Raw genomic sequence first — 15,141 nt, forward strand, 5'->3', positions numbered from 1 at the left:
CAGGCTGGTGGTGGTGCAATGCTGTGGGGGATGTTTTCTTGGCACTCTTTAGGCCCCTTAGTGCCAATTGGGCATCGTTTAAATGCCACGGCCTACCTGAGCATTGTTTCTGACCATGTCCATCCCTTTATGACCACCATGTACCCCTCCTCTGATGGCTACTTCCAGCAGGATAATGCACCATGTCACAAAGCTTGAATCATTTCAAATGAGTTCACTGTACTGAAATGGCCCCCACAGTCACCAGATCTCAACCCAATAGAGCATCTTTGGGATGTGGTGGAACGGTAGCTTCGTGCCCTGGATGTGCATCCCACAAATCTCCATCAACTGCAAGATGCTATCCTATCAATATGGGCCAACATTTCTAAAGAATGCTTTCAGCACCTTGTTGAATCAAAGCCACGTAGAATTAAGGCAGTTCTGAAGGCGAAAGGGGGTCAAACACAGTATTAGTATGGTGTTCCTAATAATCCTTTAGGTGAGTGTAAATACCACGCTAGAGCAGACAGACTATGGTGAATCAAAAACAGATATATCATCAGCTACACGTTATTATAAACCAGATGGTTTAAATCCTAAATGCTGATTGGCTGAAAGCCATGTTATATCAAATGATGTACACCTAGGGATATAACATCACATATCTGTGTACTTTTCTAATTACGTTGATTGCAGGTTCAAAATAGCAATATGGCTTTCATGGGTTTTGTGGTGCACCATTGTTAAGTGCTGTATCCAGGCACTCTGCAACGCGTTGTGCGTAATATGCTGTATGGATGTTTGTACATCAGTATGGGTCAATGTTGTTTGAGTCGATGCATACAGACTGCGCCAGAGTAAACTCAGAGCTACCCCATTGACCGGGACACCACTCTACCACTGAGCGAGTAACGAAATAGAGGACTGTGTCCATGGAGAGAAAGACGCCAACATCCGACAGGGGATCTTGTCGGTGCCACCGGAACGAGGAAAGTTACGTTTCTTTTAAAACCTTCCCTTTATTTTGTGTTAGTTTGTTTGGGGTATGTTAAATCTATAGGGTGGTGAGCCTGTAAACTGGGTGGATATCAGAGTATTATGACTTATTACTGCATAGACTGAATCACATGAAGTGGCATGTAATGAACTGGTGTGGTATTGCTGTCAGAATGTAGGCCCTATGCATATTTACTAGGGTGTGTTTGCAGTGCATAGGGCGTGCCCTTCCTAGTAATGTATCACAATACTGCAGTGGGTATAAACAAAGCAGTTCTATGACTTTAAGGGTCCCTGGTATCCCCTGGGAGGGCTTTCATGAATGTATTTATTGTATGAATTACCAGTCACTAAAAGATTATTGTTATTTACTTGCTGTTCTTGGCCTTACCACCACTTACGGTTGGTCAGGATGTGTATTTACAACATTTTGGTGAGATGTTTGAACGGCTGTCACGTTAGTATATTCTATCTTTATATTTACATTGTGTGATTAGATGGTGTAACAATTATACTGCCATCCATGGAAGTTATAAGTAATGGATACAGGATTAACAAAGTACATTGTCAAAATGTATGTAACACTGATTACTATGAAACAATAATACTTCCGGTCCCAACCGTATACTGCATAAAATAAATAAAATTCTCAGACCAAAGGCAGTACTGCTGCAGACCACCGGGGTTCCGCAGACCAAAGGTTGTGGATTTATGTCTGTCTCGTATATTGTGTGTTTTATCCTTCATCTTTATTATTCCATATACCAAACATAGCATATTCCCCCAGCATCTGCGTGAATATTAGTTCAAACTAGTAGTCAAAATGTAGTCATCGTTTCAGCCAATGATAAAAAAAGATCCAGTCATTGATAAAGCGCCATGTTGTTTACGACCTTTTTACGACGTTGTTTACGATATAGTAGGAACAGTTCAAATGAGGTTTGTTGTTAATATTTTGTCCTGTTTTTGTTCAATGTTCTTTTCAGTCTGAAATGACTAAACCACATTTGTCTAAACTACATTCGTTGAATGTGTTTCTTACTGCCCGATTAGATGCGGCGGCTGTGGATATACTCGGGGCTGTAGAAAAAACTATTACAGACTATCAAGAAGAAATCCTCAGATCGAAAGAGGAGAATGATCGTCTACGTCAGCTGTTGCTAGATTTCGGCTTCAAACCTGACAGGCAATCACTAATTACAGGTGTGTAAAGTTTATCTCTGAACATTATTACTTTAGGTTTCTATAAAGATAACAACTGTCTAACTTATTCATTGCTGGCTATATTTAGGCAACTGTTATGTCTGTTGAATTGTGCTGCAACAACATTTTTTAGCTTCTGAGAGCAATCTGTGAGTGTGTAAAGCTGTTTCGAGACAAGAAATAACCTACTTAGACATTGCTGCAGGAAGTAACTTATCTCTCTTTTTAGACGGCGAACAGTTCATTGTTCCTGTAACTGCAGAGGACGTTGCCACAGAACAGGTGTGGAGTGAGCAAGAGAACACGGAGTCCTTATGCATCCCCCAGTGTGTGGACAGTGATCAGTGCTCACACCTTTACCAGGCTGTGAAAAACACCAAGAAAGACAGTCAATCTACCAATGCAACTGAACAGATCAAAACCAAACATGGTGGACAAGACTATGTGGCGTCAGAATCCACCCGTGACTCAAAGCCTAGGTCAAAACAAAAACAGGGTAAGAATGGGCAGAGTCTTCCTGACACTGGGACAGTCAGTGGGCTGAGTGCAACAAGGAGGGCTCCAACAGGTGATAGACCGCACAAGTGCCTTGTGTGCAGAAAAGGTTTCAATAATAAGAACCATTTAAAAACACATCAGAGGATTCACACAGGGGAGAGGCCACATTGGTGCAAAGAATGTGGCAAGTGCTTTAACCGCAAGGGTGACCTGGCCACTCACATGAGGACACATACAGGAGAGAAACCATACCAGTGCAGTGTTTGTGGCAAAAGCTTCAGGCGAAACAGACTGAATGAGCATATGAGAGTACACACAGGGGAGAAACCCTATCATTGCACAGACTGTGAAAAGGGCTATAAAACAGTAAGTGATCTAAAACGCCACCAGCGCATTCACACGGGAGAGAAGCCATTTCGATGCAATAATTGTGGTAAATGCTTTAGTCAGATGACAACTTTGAAAAAACATATGAGAACTGTTCATAAGACCTTAAAATTGCAGAGCAGTGAGCAAAGCCCAGATCTCTGATATCACAGAACAAAATGTTATGTCAACCTGGTACCATCTGTATGTGCATTGGCCAATCAATTCCTCTAGCTATTGGTCTCTATCATTCATGTATACAGGATGTCAAGCAGCTTTATTTGTCTCACAGCAAGTATGAATTCCTTCCTATTCAGCACAAGCCTAGCATCAAACACACTTCAGAAATGTGTTGTTCATTTAACCGCTTGCGCCAATCAAAAGTCATCTTTTGAGTGGCAAAAATATGGACATCTTAGACCATTTTGTGTGTTTATTGCATCTGTATTTTTTTTACCCCAACTGTTCATCCAAGTGACTAGGCATCCCGCTGTAATGGAAATAATGACACTTGCTCGCCATCATCTTTGTGAGCTCTGTTGCACAAAGTCCCGTCTGTCTTGACTCATCATGCCATCCTGAAACTGGCTATTCAGCATCACATCTCCATGTGCTACATGTGCACATTTTGGTCAGTCTGTGTGTTGAAAATCTATTTTACACATCTGTTATTTTGGGACATTGCTACACCTTCAATATCTTCAAGACAAGATTCATGTCATAATGTATTTTCATGACTTGTGTAGAAACTAAAGGTGATATGCTAGGAGGCTTTTGAAATTTAAAAAAGAGCACTGACAAAAATGTCCATTTTGGACTATCCCCAAATCCAAAGTAACGTCACCACACTCTTAGTGTGGGTTCTGCTGACCCAGATTTATACCTAATTATGGAACAAAACTATCTTTCAACTTTGTACATCAATTATTTATTGTTAGTGCTTTAGTTTCATAATCAGATGAACTAAAATGAATTGCAGTCCAACACCAAGTTTACCATATCTTATGAGGTTTACTTTATCAAGGTTAAATTGTTACATAACTAATTTTGTTATTATTAGTGTTGTTGTTTATTCTGATACAGACTTCACATTTTGCTGCTATAATATGTAATCTCAAAAGGAAATCATTTGGGGATATCTTTAATTGGAAATCTGCACATCCTACTCTGCATTTTTAAAAGTCAAAGAAAGTTTAGGATATACATTGGATGATCTTTACTGATAGCCTGGTTGGAGTAATGTTAATTAATCAAGAGATCAAATAAAATATTTTAAAGTTCAGCCCAGTTTACATTATAATGTAAAGATGTTTTAGTGATGACACACTTCATACTGAATATTGATGCATGAATATTTGGATAGACTGGTATACACCCACACCATCCTGTTGTTGGGGTATGGCAAAAAAATTCCAATACAGAAAGTATGCGTTTTAATATGCAATAAATCAGCATTTGTCACAAATTCCTTATACAGAAACCCAGCCTAAAACCCCAAAGAGCAAACAAGATATTGATACACATGGCAAGGAGAAACACTAGTAGGGTTGGAATCTGGATTGGAATCTTAAATTGGAACCAGACTCTGAGTGGCAGCCAGTCCTCTTGACTGTGCCAGGTGAATATGATAAGGGTAAATTACATTTCGGGGCCAGATTCATATTTTTGTAAGTTACAATCAACGGATTAATTAATAAAGATAGGCTGTGTCCAAAGGCAGAATCCAAACTAGCAGTTCAACCAGATGGACAAGGACAGAGAGAACCAGGAGTGACCGGAACAGGTAGTCCTAAGGTGTGGCTCTATTCATAACGTCTGGTCACCCTAGCAATGAAGTAGCTGTAAGCAATGTCGGTGCTAGGTGAAAGAAAAAAGTAGTTCAGGAAAATACACACTTACAAAACATTGTTGACCATTTTGTATTTAACACATTTAAAATGCAATCCAACACTATCTAATCATTCTGCTCGATAACTACTTATTCCATGATTAATCCTGCATATATGAAGGGACTCATATTCTGGAGGACTCCAAAAATCCGGAAGTACTTAGCTATTCTTCCCTGCTCACTACACGCCGGCGCGCTCGTGAATCCAAAATTCCTCGGTCTCACGTGCTTTTTGTATATAAAAGCTCTCTGTTCCCCTCATCATGGCTAGTGTTTCACCAGATAAACGACGAAAGATGGAGTCCGCGTTGGAACAGCTGAAAAAATACACCGTGGTTGTGGCGGACACCGGAGACTTCAATGGTAACACAGATGGGATTGGCCGCGTTGCCACTGAACTAACCAAGGCCAGGGATGCAGTCGCTAACTTCTAAAACACATGATATAACATAGGTGTTTCACGTTTTTTTCTGCAGCGATAGTTAGCATTACTTAATATAATGCCCTTTGACGTGTCCAAAGACACAAGACAATATTAGCTATGTTTCGTTAGTTGTTTTTTAATATCGTCAATGTCATGTTCACGGTTAGGCAGAGTACAGTAGCACAAGGTACAAGGTTTGATAAGAGAACACACTTATCCAATCTGAGTACTGTATACTAATCCGATTGGAAAGGCCTGTCGATTGGTTAGTTAAATAACTAATACATATATGTTGCTAAGCTGTTTAATTTTTGAAACCACAGTAATCTGGGTAGTTGTTTTATCTATGACAGCTTGTGTTATAGTTAACTTGTGCACGCTGGCCAGTTTGCTGACTATGACCGCGCCACTTTACATTGCAACCTCATGTTATGGAGCATTTGCCTTGAACACCGTACTAAAGCTATATTTTCAGGGGTTTTGAAATCTTTGAGTTCGGTTGTAAATCAAATGTTCAATTTGATTTGGATGTACTGTACCTACCCAGTTACCAAATAATCGTAAGGCACGTTAAAGTCCATATTGATAACATTGTTTTTCCGTCCTCACTATTAGACATACACATTTGACGACATTGTCAACTGGTTCCTGCTTCGTTCTTGTTTGAATGAGGAAGCAATGATAATGTAATCCATTAGTCAATTCCATTGTGGTGTAAACCCCAAACATTTCCTCATGCTTGTCCTGCAAGTTAGGATGACGAGACAGAAACGGTCGGGCTAAAAGACATATAATATTACTTTGTGGAAATGGGGCCAAGTCACACTGTAAGTGGATAGGCTACTAGGACATGCAAGTGCATACTAAATTTTTTACTCTTTTCAGGCCAATTAAAGGTTCTGGAATTGAGGTGTCTTTTAGAGAAGACTTTGAAACAGAGTTACTTTCAAATGTCTACAGTATATACATACATATGGCAGATGTTCCTGCAACGCCGTTAAGTAGTTACTTTAACTAATGGGCTACTATGATTTTTTTTTATCGAAAGATTCAAAAAAATCATAGTAGCCCATTGTGAGCTTGTATGATGCCGAAGCTGTTGGGTTGTGTGGAAAGGGGAACAGCGTAGCCATAGACCCAATTCGTGTTGTGAAAGGGTGCTTCTGGCCAAATCCCTTGTGAAAGGATCACACTGGCGGCCAACTCTGCGATGTGCGCTCTGCGTTTACTGGCCAACAGTTTTTGACAGTGGTTTGGAAGACTTAGAGTGTGACCATGAAGGACAGTTAATTTGCAGAATGACACACTGGTGTGGCATGTTTCAGTTACTGTGGTGCTATGGTCATTATACAAGGGAGTTACCCAGTTAAATTCTCACCAAAATTTCACTTGCATTAACGTGTGGATAGTTTAAAAACATTTGTAGTATTTTGTTGGTGATATAATGAAGACATTTTGTCCGTATATCATACTTTTCACATTAGCTACTGGATTTTTGAATTCCTATGAACCTCATGATGCTTGGGTACCAAAATGTATTGTGAGTTTTGCAAGGCAAATGTGCACTTTTGCAGTTTTCTTATATGGCCTACTTATTCATTCTAAATTGTTATAATTGAAACCACCTTTAGTCTCCAGACCTTATTGGATTTTCAACATTGCAGAATCAATGTAACTTTTTGCCGGATTGCGTAAGCAGAGCCGGCCAAGAAGAGCGTATGTCTCTTACTGACTGACTCCCCTTGTGAAATAGCGTGGTGGACTGCCATGCAGGGGACTGGTGTTTGAGCCTCAAAGCAGTCAAAACAAGTGATGCATTAGGATTTGTTCAGAATAGACAAACTTCACTGGCTACAACCTTCAGAAACGATGTTATAGTATGCCTAAAATAAAAAAAATTACAGTTATATTGAGACGATGTCTGGTGGATTTTGATGCACATCCATTTGCATGCTTTTTGGGGTAATGTACATTAGGTCACAACCCCTTGTGCAGTAAAAGAGTGGTTTCCACGATTCTCTCGTCTTTTCACTATATTGGTAGTTATTGTATCAATGTCATTCAAGAATGAAAGAAAAATGAATGTTGTTGTGCCATGAAATGACATAGCTTTGGCAGTGTAAAGTCCATCTTTGGTCTTGCCAGCAATTGCTCAATTTTTATGACCATTAGAAAATTAGTATTAGTAAGTTAGTAGATACTACTAAGCCTATTTCTGGCTAATAACCTGTTAAAATGGCCAGTGGAAAATGCCATACAGTTCATAGATGCTATTTGTGGTGGATGTGAACTTAAGAAACATTAGTCAGTTTAACGCAATGCTTAATGGTGTCTAGCAAAATATTTAAACTTGGCGTGATGTTAATGCGTGACAATGATCTAATGTCGAGAGGCTACACTGACATTCGGTACACATAGCTTAGTGGCGTAGTGGTTAAAGACACAGTTAGTGAAGCTTTTGGCCAAGATGACTACCAAAAACCTTACCCTGTGTCGTTCACTTGAATCTGACAGAAGTACTGATGTGATGCCTTTGCTAGCAATTGCAACTTAAACGTGACCTAACATTTAAAGACAATCAAGCAATTCTGTCCCAGTCTGGAATTCACATTATTAGCATTGTCTAAATGGATGAATTGAAACTGTGCATCCCAAGCAACAAAAGCTGCATTTCAAGCAAAAATCTACTCCAACTAAGACTGGTGTTTAACATAAAGAACCTGTCGATGTTGTATTCCTCAGATAATGTCTCATTGTCAATCTAATTTTCAACTGAACTAATACTTTGTTTACAGGTCAGTTTTGTTCACAATGGTATCAATCGGGTGTTTTCAACCATTTAATTACGGTGGCTACAGAAATTAGTTGTCAGTTTGAAGTCACCAAAATCCGCCAGCTCTTTTGTCAAGCAACACTAGTGTCGATCAACATTACTCCATGGGCCTTCAAGTCAACTCAAGGTGTTATTGCACCCATATAGGAATCTAGGATGAACTATCCCTTTAAGTAGCAATTTTCACTTGTATGGTAGGGCTTCTGAAAATTAGTTTTTCCAGAAAGAGTGGATTACACTGAGATCCATATGACTACGCCCTAGCAATGGCATTCATTGTCCAAGGCAGATTGTCTTTCACTGGATTCTGTTGACCGTCAGATTCCACAGGCACAAAGCCAAGCTCACACCTATTTCTCTCTTGTTAATGAGTGGTGATGACCTAAACTGATTTTATCCGATGTAGGGCGAGATGTTATGCTGTCCTCTTGAATGTGTGTAGAAATGTCTCGACTTTCAGGAGGGACAACTTCAAAGATCACTTTCTTTTAAGCTGGGATTTCCTTGACCATCGCACTAGGAGTAGGTAGTAACCTGGGCAAACAAAATTCTGATTCAGCATTTATTGGATGCTGGGTGACTTTAATATGATTATTTGATTATGCCTTCTGCACAGTCAGGACATCCATTCAGTGGCTGCAGATCACCAAACCTCCCCATGTTTCACTGTAACGATGGTGTTCCTTTCATTGTATGTGTGATTTTGATCGCCGTACTGATGTGAATTCTTGTCCGTCATTCTGTACTAAGGAACAGGTTAATCATTCAAAGAACATGGCCTTTGTACAGTCAAACATGCAGAGGTTATGTATATGTCATTTTTAGAGGAGTCATTGAATGTTTCTAAAGTGGCCAGACATAAATCCACAACATTTGATGAGAGCAGACGACAAACGACAACTGAATCAGTTGTAAGTGAAGAGTGGGTCAAGTTGGCCGTCGAATGGCACAGTAAGGTTATTGCCAACTACAAAAAGTATTGGTGGGCAGTTATCTTGGCTAAAAGCTGTGCAAACAAGGAACTTGCTCTGAGGAACAAATTATTGTCTTTACCATTTGCCTATTTATACATTTTTAAATTAAAAGTAAACTTAACTTTACAAAATTGTTTCAGCAGAAGGAGCCATGAAAACGAACATGGCCTCAGTGTGGCGTCATTGAAGAATGTTTTGTGAAAATGTATTGACATTCTTTGTTTCACAAACTGCGTATTTGGAAATGCTGTTTTTGGTTAAGTCAGAGGTAATACTGTGTAATAATGCCAACAACAGTCCAAAGGCAAGCAACTGTGGGAGGGCATAAAAAGGCTGGCTGAAAGTAGGTTATTTGAACTGGGTGGTATGTGGGTGGCCTTTTAAGAGAACACCCGGGCCTTTGTGCTTTGTGTAGCTTATTTGCTGTCACTGGCTGAACCGTGATCAGCTGCTCTGCATGTCTGTGTACAGTAGAGGTCACTGTTGACTGGTCCAGAAACGACCTTTTAAACAAATATTTAATAACGATCGTACTGAATCAAAGTTTGAGGCATGCAACGATTTTGGTCTTGTTGTGTGGTCTTCGCATTGCAAGCGTGCAGAGTCACTTGACAAGGAGGTGAAAATGCACAAGGAGGTGCATGATGCTCTTTACCAGACCAAAACCAGTGTACACGGGTAACTTCGACTGCACCTGAAATTTCATTTCACCTCTGAAAATTCTAGGTCCTTGCTCTAAAGACTGCGGCTGTGCACCAGCTCCTAAAAATAGACTTACAGTGTGAAATTGTCTTGCGGTAAATTAGGTGCGTGACTAGTTGTAAGCTTGTGTTAATTATGTGTTTTAGTGTTTAAATGTACGGCTCTCTCCTATTTCTCTGAGCAGCAATTGAAGAATACAAGCCCCAGGATGCCACCACCAACCCCTCCCTCATCCTCGCGGCCACAAAGATGCCCGCCTACCAGCATCTGCTCGACCAGGCTATTAAATACGGCATTGCCAAGGGCGGGTAAGTTGGACGCTGTCGGCAACTAGCACTTTACACCGATCATCGTGTTCTGCCGACGGACCACCAAATCCACGTAGGGGAAGCCACCATGAAAACCCTCGTTTTTGTTGTCAAGCATTTAAACAAAATTTGACGGGGCTTTTCTAGTAAAAATTTGTCTGCTTTAGCAATGTCGTTGTTTTGCCATACTTCTGTAATCCACTTTAAAGGAAGTCTTCATCGCAGGCGATTCAGAATGCATGGGCAGCACTGTCAGTCAGGTGTCCAGACCTTTAGTGGAGTGATGTGGAATCCCTGAACACTGCCAGCAGATACACATGAAATGTTTATCAGTTCGTAACATACGTGATAACTTCAATAAAGCTGTACTCTTTGCTGAAAGCTATGATCAAATGCGTGCCTGAGTAGTTCTTCGCTAATACTCACAGACTTGACCAGAGCTTTTACTCTGTCCATCAGAACTGAGGAAGAGCAGGTGACCAGCACCATGGACAAGCTGTTTGTAAGCTTTGGCCTGGAGATCCTCAAGAAGATCCCAGGAAGGGTCTCCACGGAGGTGGATGCCAGGTACAGGAAAGACCCCTGCTTCGCTCAGGCCCACATGATCCGGTGTGACGTGGCCAAACTTGTGCCATCACTTTGACACCTGGAAAAAAAATAACAAATATATTGTAACTCTTATATAATGAGCTCCTTCACCCTCTCCATGTTAGGCTTTCATATGATAAGGATGAGATGGTGGCCCGTGCTTTGAGAATCATTGCCCTGTATGAAGAGGCTGGTATCGACAAGGACCGTGTGCTCATCAAGCTCTCCTCAACATGGGAAGGCATTCAGGCTGGCAGGTGAGTGAGGACACTTCTCGCTGGGCATTTCTTCTAGAATAGCGGGCCATACAAAACAATTATATTAGGTCTTCTGTTGGAACACAATACGTTAAATGTTTTCTAAAGCAAATTGTGAGAAGGTAAACGTTAACTTGGAGCTCTCTTGGTAGTGCAAGGCTCTTGCAAGGCCAGGATTGTGGCTTTGATTCCCACAGGACCAGGACAGAAAAGTATGTGTGCGCACTCACTACTCTGGATGAGGGTCTGCTAAGAGACAAGTGCTAGCTATTAAACTGACACACAAAATCGCAGTTTAACTCATGCATCCTACCTAGACCATCTTTTGGTTTCAATCTGTACCCATCAAATGTTTTGTTTGTGACAGCCATGTTAGCGATGATCAGTGGTTAACACTGATGTCTGTCTGAATTTGGCCGTTAACACTGAGGTCTGTCTGAATTTGGCCGTTAACACTGAGGTCTGTCTCAATTTGGCCGTTAACACTGAGGTCTGTCTCAATTTGGCCGTTAACACTGAGGTCTGTCTCAATTTGGCCGTTAACACTGAGGTCTGTCTGAATTTGGCCGTTAACACTGAGGTCTGTCTGAATTTGGCCGTTAACACTGAGGTCTGTCTGAATTTGGCCGTTAACACTGAGGTCTGTCTCAATTTGGCCGTTAACACTGAGGTCTGTCTCAATTTGGCCGTTAACACTGAGGTCTGTCTCAATTTGGCCGTTAACACTGAGGTCTGTCTCAATTTGGCCGTTAACACTGAGGTCTGTCTGAATTTGGCCGTTAACACTGAGGTCTGTCTGAATTTGGCCGTTAACACTGAGGTCTGTCTGAATTTGGCCGTTAACACTGAGGTCTGTCTGAATTTGGCCGTTAACACTGAGGTCTGTCTCAATTTGGCCGTTAACACTGAGGTCTGTCTGAATTTGGCCGTTAACACTGAGGTCTGTCTGAATTTGGCCGTTAACACTGAGGTCTGTCTGAATTTGGCCGTTAACACTGAGGTCTGTCTGAATTTGGCCGTTAACACTGAGGTCTGTCTGAATTTGGCCGTTAACACTGAGGTCTGTCTGAATTTGGCCGTTAACACTGAGGTCTGTCTCAATTTGGCCGTTAACACTGAGGTCTGTCTCAATTTGGCCGTTAACACTGAGGTCTGTCTCAATTTGGCCGTTAACACTGAGGTCTGTCTCAATTTGGCCGTTAACACTGAGGTCTGTCTCAATTTGGCCGTTAACACTGAGGTCTGTCTCAATTTGGCCGTTAACACTGAGGTCTGTCTCAATTTGGCCGTTAACACTGAGGTCTGTCTCAATTTGGCCGTTAACACTGAGGTCTGTCTCAATTTGGCCGTTAACACTGAGGTCTGTCTCAATTTGGCCGTTAACACTGAGGTCTGTCTCAATTTGGCCGTTAACACTGAGGTCTGTCTCAATTTGGCCGTTAACACTGAGGTCTGTCTCAATTCGGCCGTTAACACTGAGGTCTGTCTCAATTTGGCCGTTAACACTGAGGTCTGTCTCAATTCGGCCGTTAACCGATGCCGGACATGTGTGCCTGCAGGGAGCTGGAGGAGAAGCATGGGGTCCACTGCAACATGACCCTGCTGTTCTCCTTCGCCCAGGCAGTCGCCTGTGCAGAGGCCAAAGTCACCCTCATCTCCCCCTTTGTTGGTCGCATCATGGACTGGTACAAGGAGAACACTGCCCAGAAGAGCTACGAGCCCCACGAGGACCCAGGTAGGGCTGATGACTTGTTCTGAACGACGAATGATGCACTTGGAATGCACTTGTAGTCAGTCACTCTGGATAAGAGCGTCTGCTAAATGACTAAAATGTATAAATGTCTTTTTTAACCATTAATGTCACAATGATTTTCACTCAGGTGTGCTGAGTGTCACCAAGATCTACAACTACTACAAGAAGTATGACTACGCCACGGTGGTGATGGGAGCCTCCTTCAGGAACATTGGGGAGGTGAAGGCCCTGGCTGGCTGTGACCTGCTGACCATCTCCCCTGGCCTGCTGGGAGAGCTGAAACAAGACCACAGCACCGTGACACCCCTTCTCACAGTGCAGAAAGGTAACTGGGGCCTTTCTGTCCCCTGAAGGACGCCAATGACTGTTATATACACATGTATGGAGAAGTTGCCAAGCCAACATTAATTGTTCAATTACATAGTTTGTGTACTCCATCATTTAAACCTTGAGAGCGGTGGACTGGCTGGGTTAAGCTGTAATTAAGAACTACAAAGCTTGGTTAATGTCTATGATGTCTGGTGTCTTTTGAAGGCTCATTTTGCTTCCCCTAGACCAGGTCTGTTGTCAAATGGGTTGTAGTGTTGCTGCAATTCGTTAAACTGGTTTTTCAACAATAAACACCTGAGACAGTTGATTTGAGTGATCTTGAGTAGGTATTCTGCTCCATTGCATCCATATTACCGGTCTTTAAAGATGTGGCAATACGGTTAGTGACTTTGTAGTCATATTAGACCCAGAATGAATGATTTGTAATGCCAATTCCTAACCACTACAAACTCCTGTTTAGCCAAGTCCTGTGATCTGGAAAAGATCCACCTGGATGAGAAGGACTTTCGATGGCAACACAATGAAGATCGTATGGCTGTGGAGAAACTCTCTGATGGCATCCGCAAGTTTGCCGCCGACGCCATCAAGCTGGAGACCATGATCAAGGTGAGACCCGAGCACTGAAGATTTTTACAATTTTAAAACTTGTTCTAGGTTTTCATATTTGACACCCCAGTGCTGCTAACATGCTTCTTGATCCTTTTAATGACCTTGCTGCACATTTTAACTGACATTCTGGCCAAGTCTTAAGTAGGAAACCGCTCTAATCCCGCCCCCCACCCCCCCTTTTTAAACTTTTGCCAATTGTTTTGGATACAATTTTAAAGGAATTCCCCTTGACTGTCTGCAACAGCATTTCCCTTTAAATCATTCCAGAGGGCTTTTTGTGTTTGTGGTCCTGCTGCCGAAAGACCAAGACTCTTTAATGGAGGCCGTTTTGCAAACGCTGAGCATTGCACTCAAACATATTGCTAAGCTGCTTACCATAGGTTACCATGAACCTATGGTAAGATCAGAAGACCGCTGTCAGTTTGGGGCACCTCAATGACAGATGAGAGCCCTTTGATGTTGAACAGTGGCCCAAATTGCCAAAAGGTCAATGTGCACCTCGCTCATTGCTGGCTACAAGAGGTGTGAGTCTTCAGATGGCGAGCGCTGTGCAACCTAGCTCTGGGGTGTCTAATTGTTAATGGTTTAATGAGAATTCAACATCCCCTTGCTTGTCTTTCTCTTTTTAAAACGATTTCTTTGTCTCTCCACAGGAGAAAATGCTCAACGTAAAGAATGGTCAATAAACGATTCGACATCCATCCCTCAAAGACTAAAGGGTGATGCGGCACTTACCGTTCAGCACCCAGTGGACCAAACTCGCCCCGTTTCCCTAACCTCACTTCAGAACCCACTCAACCCCAAAAACAGAGAGCCTCACCATTAAAGGCTTTGACTCTTATAGCATTTGCTCTGACCATATTCAATGCAGAGATAGATTTCCATTTGTGAATCCAGCACTGATGCAATGTATTATTATTATTTTTTTAAATGTTACAACTGCTAGCCTCACTAAAGATTTGGTAAGAGGAAAGAACATTGCGGTCAAGCTTGATCCGGCCTTGGGTGATAGTGTCCTGTGACAAGCAGAGGACTAATAGCATTTCTGGGAACCTGGGACCTCAGTGTTTTGGGTGGTGTTCTTCTACAATGTATTACTCACTCCTTAGCCTATTTGGGCTTACATATAAACAACTAAAACTGTAACAGTTATGAACAATCCTGAGGAAATGAATGGAACATTATGATTTTTACCAATTAAATTATTTCCTCTGTGTTGACCTTTTTTGTTTTAATTTGTATCTGTGTCTAATAAAGGTTTTTCCTCCAACTTTGATTCCACAATGTTGAATTGATCTTAAAACATAATTTTCTGTCCTCTGGCTCTCACTTGTTAATGCAAGGCTGTGTCACTTTCAAATAATGATAAAAGCACAGAATTGACTTAAATGGGATTTGGATTGCAATTTCTTGGCTTAATTTCTACTTGT

The 15,141-nt window shown here is 41.6% G+C and overlaps 2 protein-coding genes across 2 annotated transcripts; both read left to right on the top strand.

Moving 5' to 3' along the window:
* Positions 1 to 1,584: 1,584 nt before the first annotated feature.
* On the top strand, positions 1,585 to 4,474 carry LOC105014214 (zinc finger protein 22-like; the record flags this gene model as incomplete). The annotated part of the gene is made up of 3 exons (XM_020052706.3): positions 1,585 to 1,678; positions 2,032 to 2,181; positions 2,411 to 4,474. Coding segments are annotated over 3 exons (1,044 nt in total), but the record flags the coding sequence as incomplete, so codon positions are not given.
* A 619-nt stretch (positions 4,475 to 5,093) lies between these two features.
* On the top strand, positions 5,094 to 14,981 carry taldo1 (transaldolase 1). The gene is made up of 8 exons (XM_010876080.4): positions 5,094 to 5,296; positions 10,051 to 10,174; positions 10,634 to 10,741; positions 10,888 to 11,019; positions 12,579 to 12,754; positions 12,900 to 13,097; positions 13,563 to 13,708; positions 14,365 to 14,981. Exons 1-8 carry the CDS (start codon positions 5,197 to 5,199, stop codon positions 14,395 to 14,397), a joined length of 1,017 nt encoding a protein of 338 aa, XP_010874382.1. The 5' UTR covers positions 5,094 to 5,196; the 3' UTR covers positions 14,398 to 14,981.
* The last annotated feature ends 160 nt before the right edge of the window (positions 14,982 to 15,141 follow it).

This window comes from Esox lucius, chromosome 2 (genome assembly GCF_011004845.1).
Source record: "Esox lucius isolate fEsoLuc1 chromosome 2, fEsoLuc1.pri, whole genome shotgun sequence".
Taxonomy (NCBI): domain Eukaryota; kingdom Metazoa; phylum Chordata; class Actinopteri; order Esociformes; family Esocidae; genus Esox; species Esox lucius.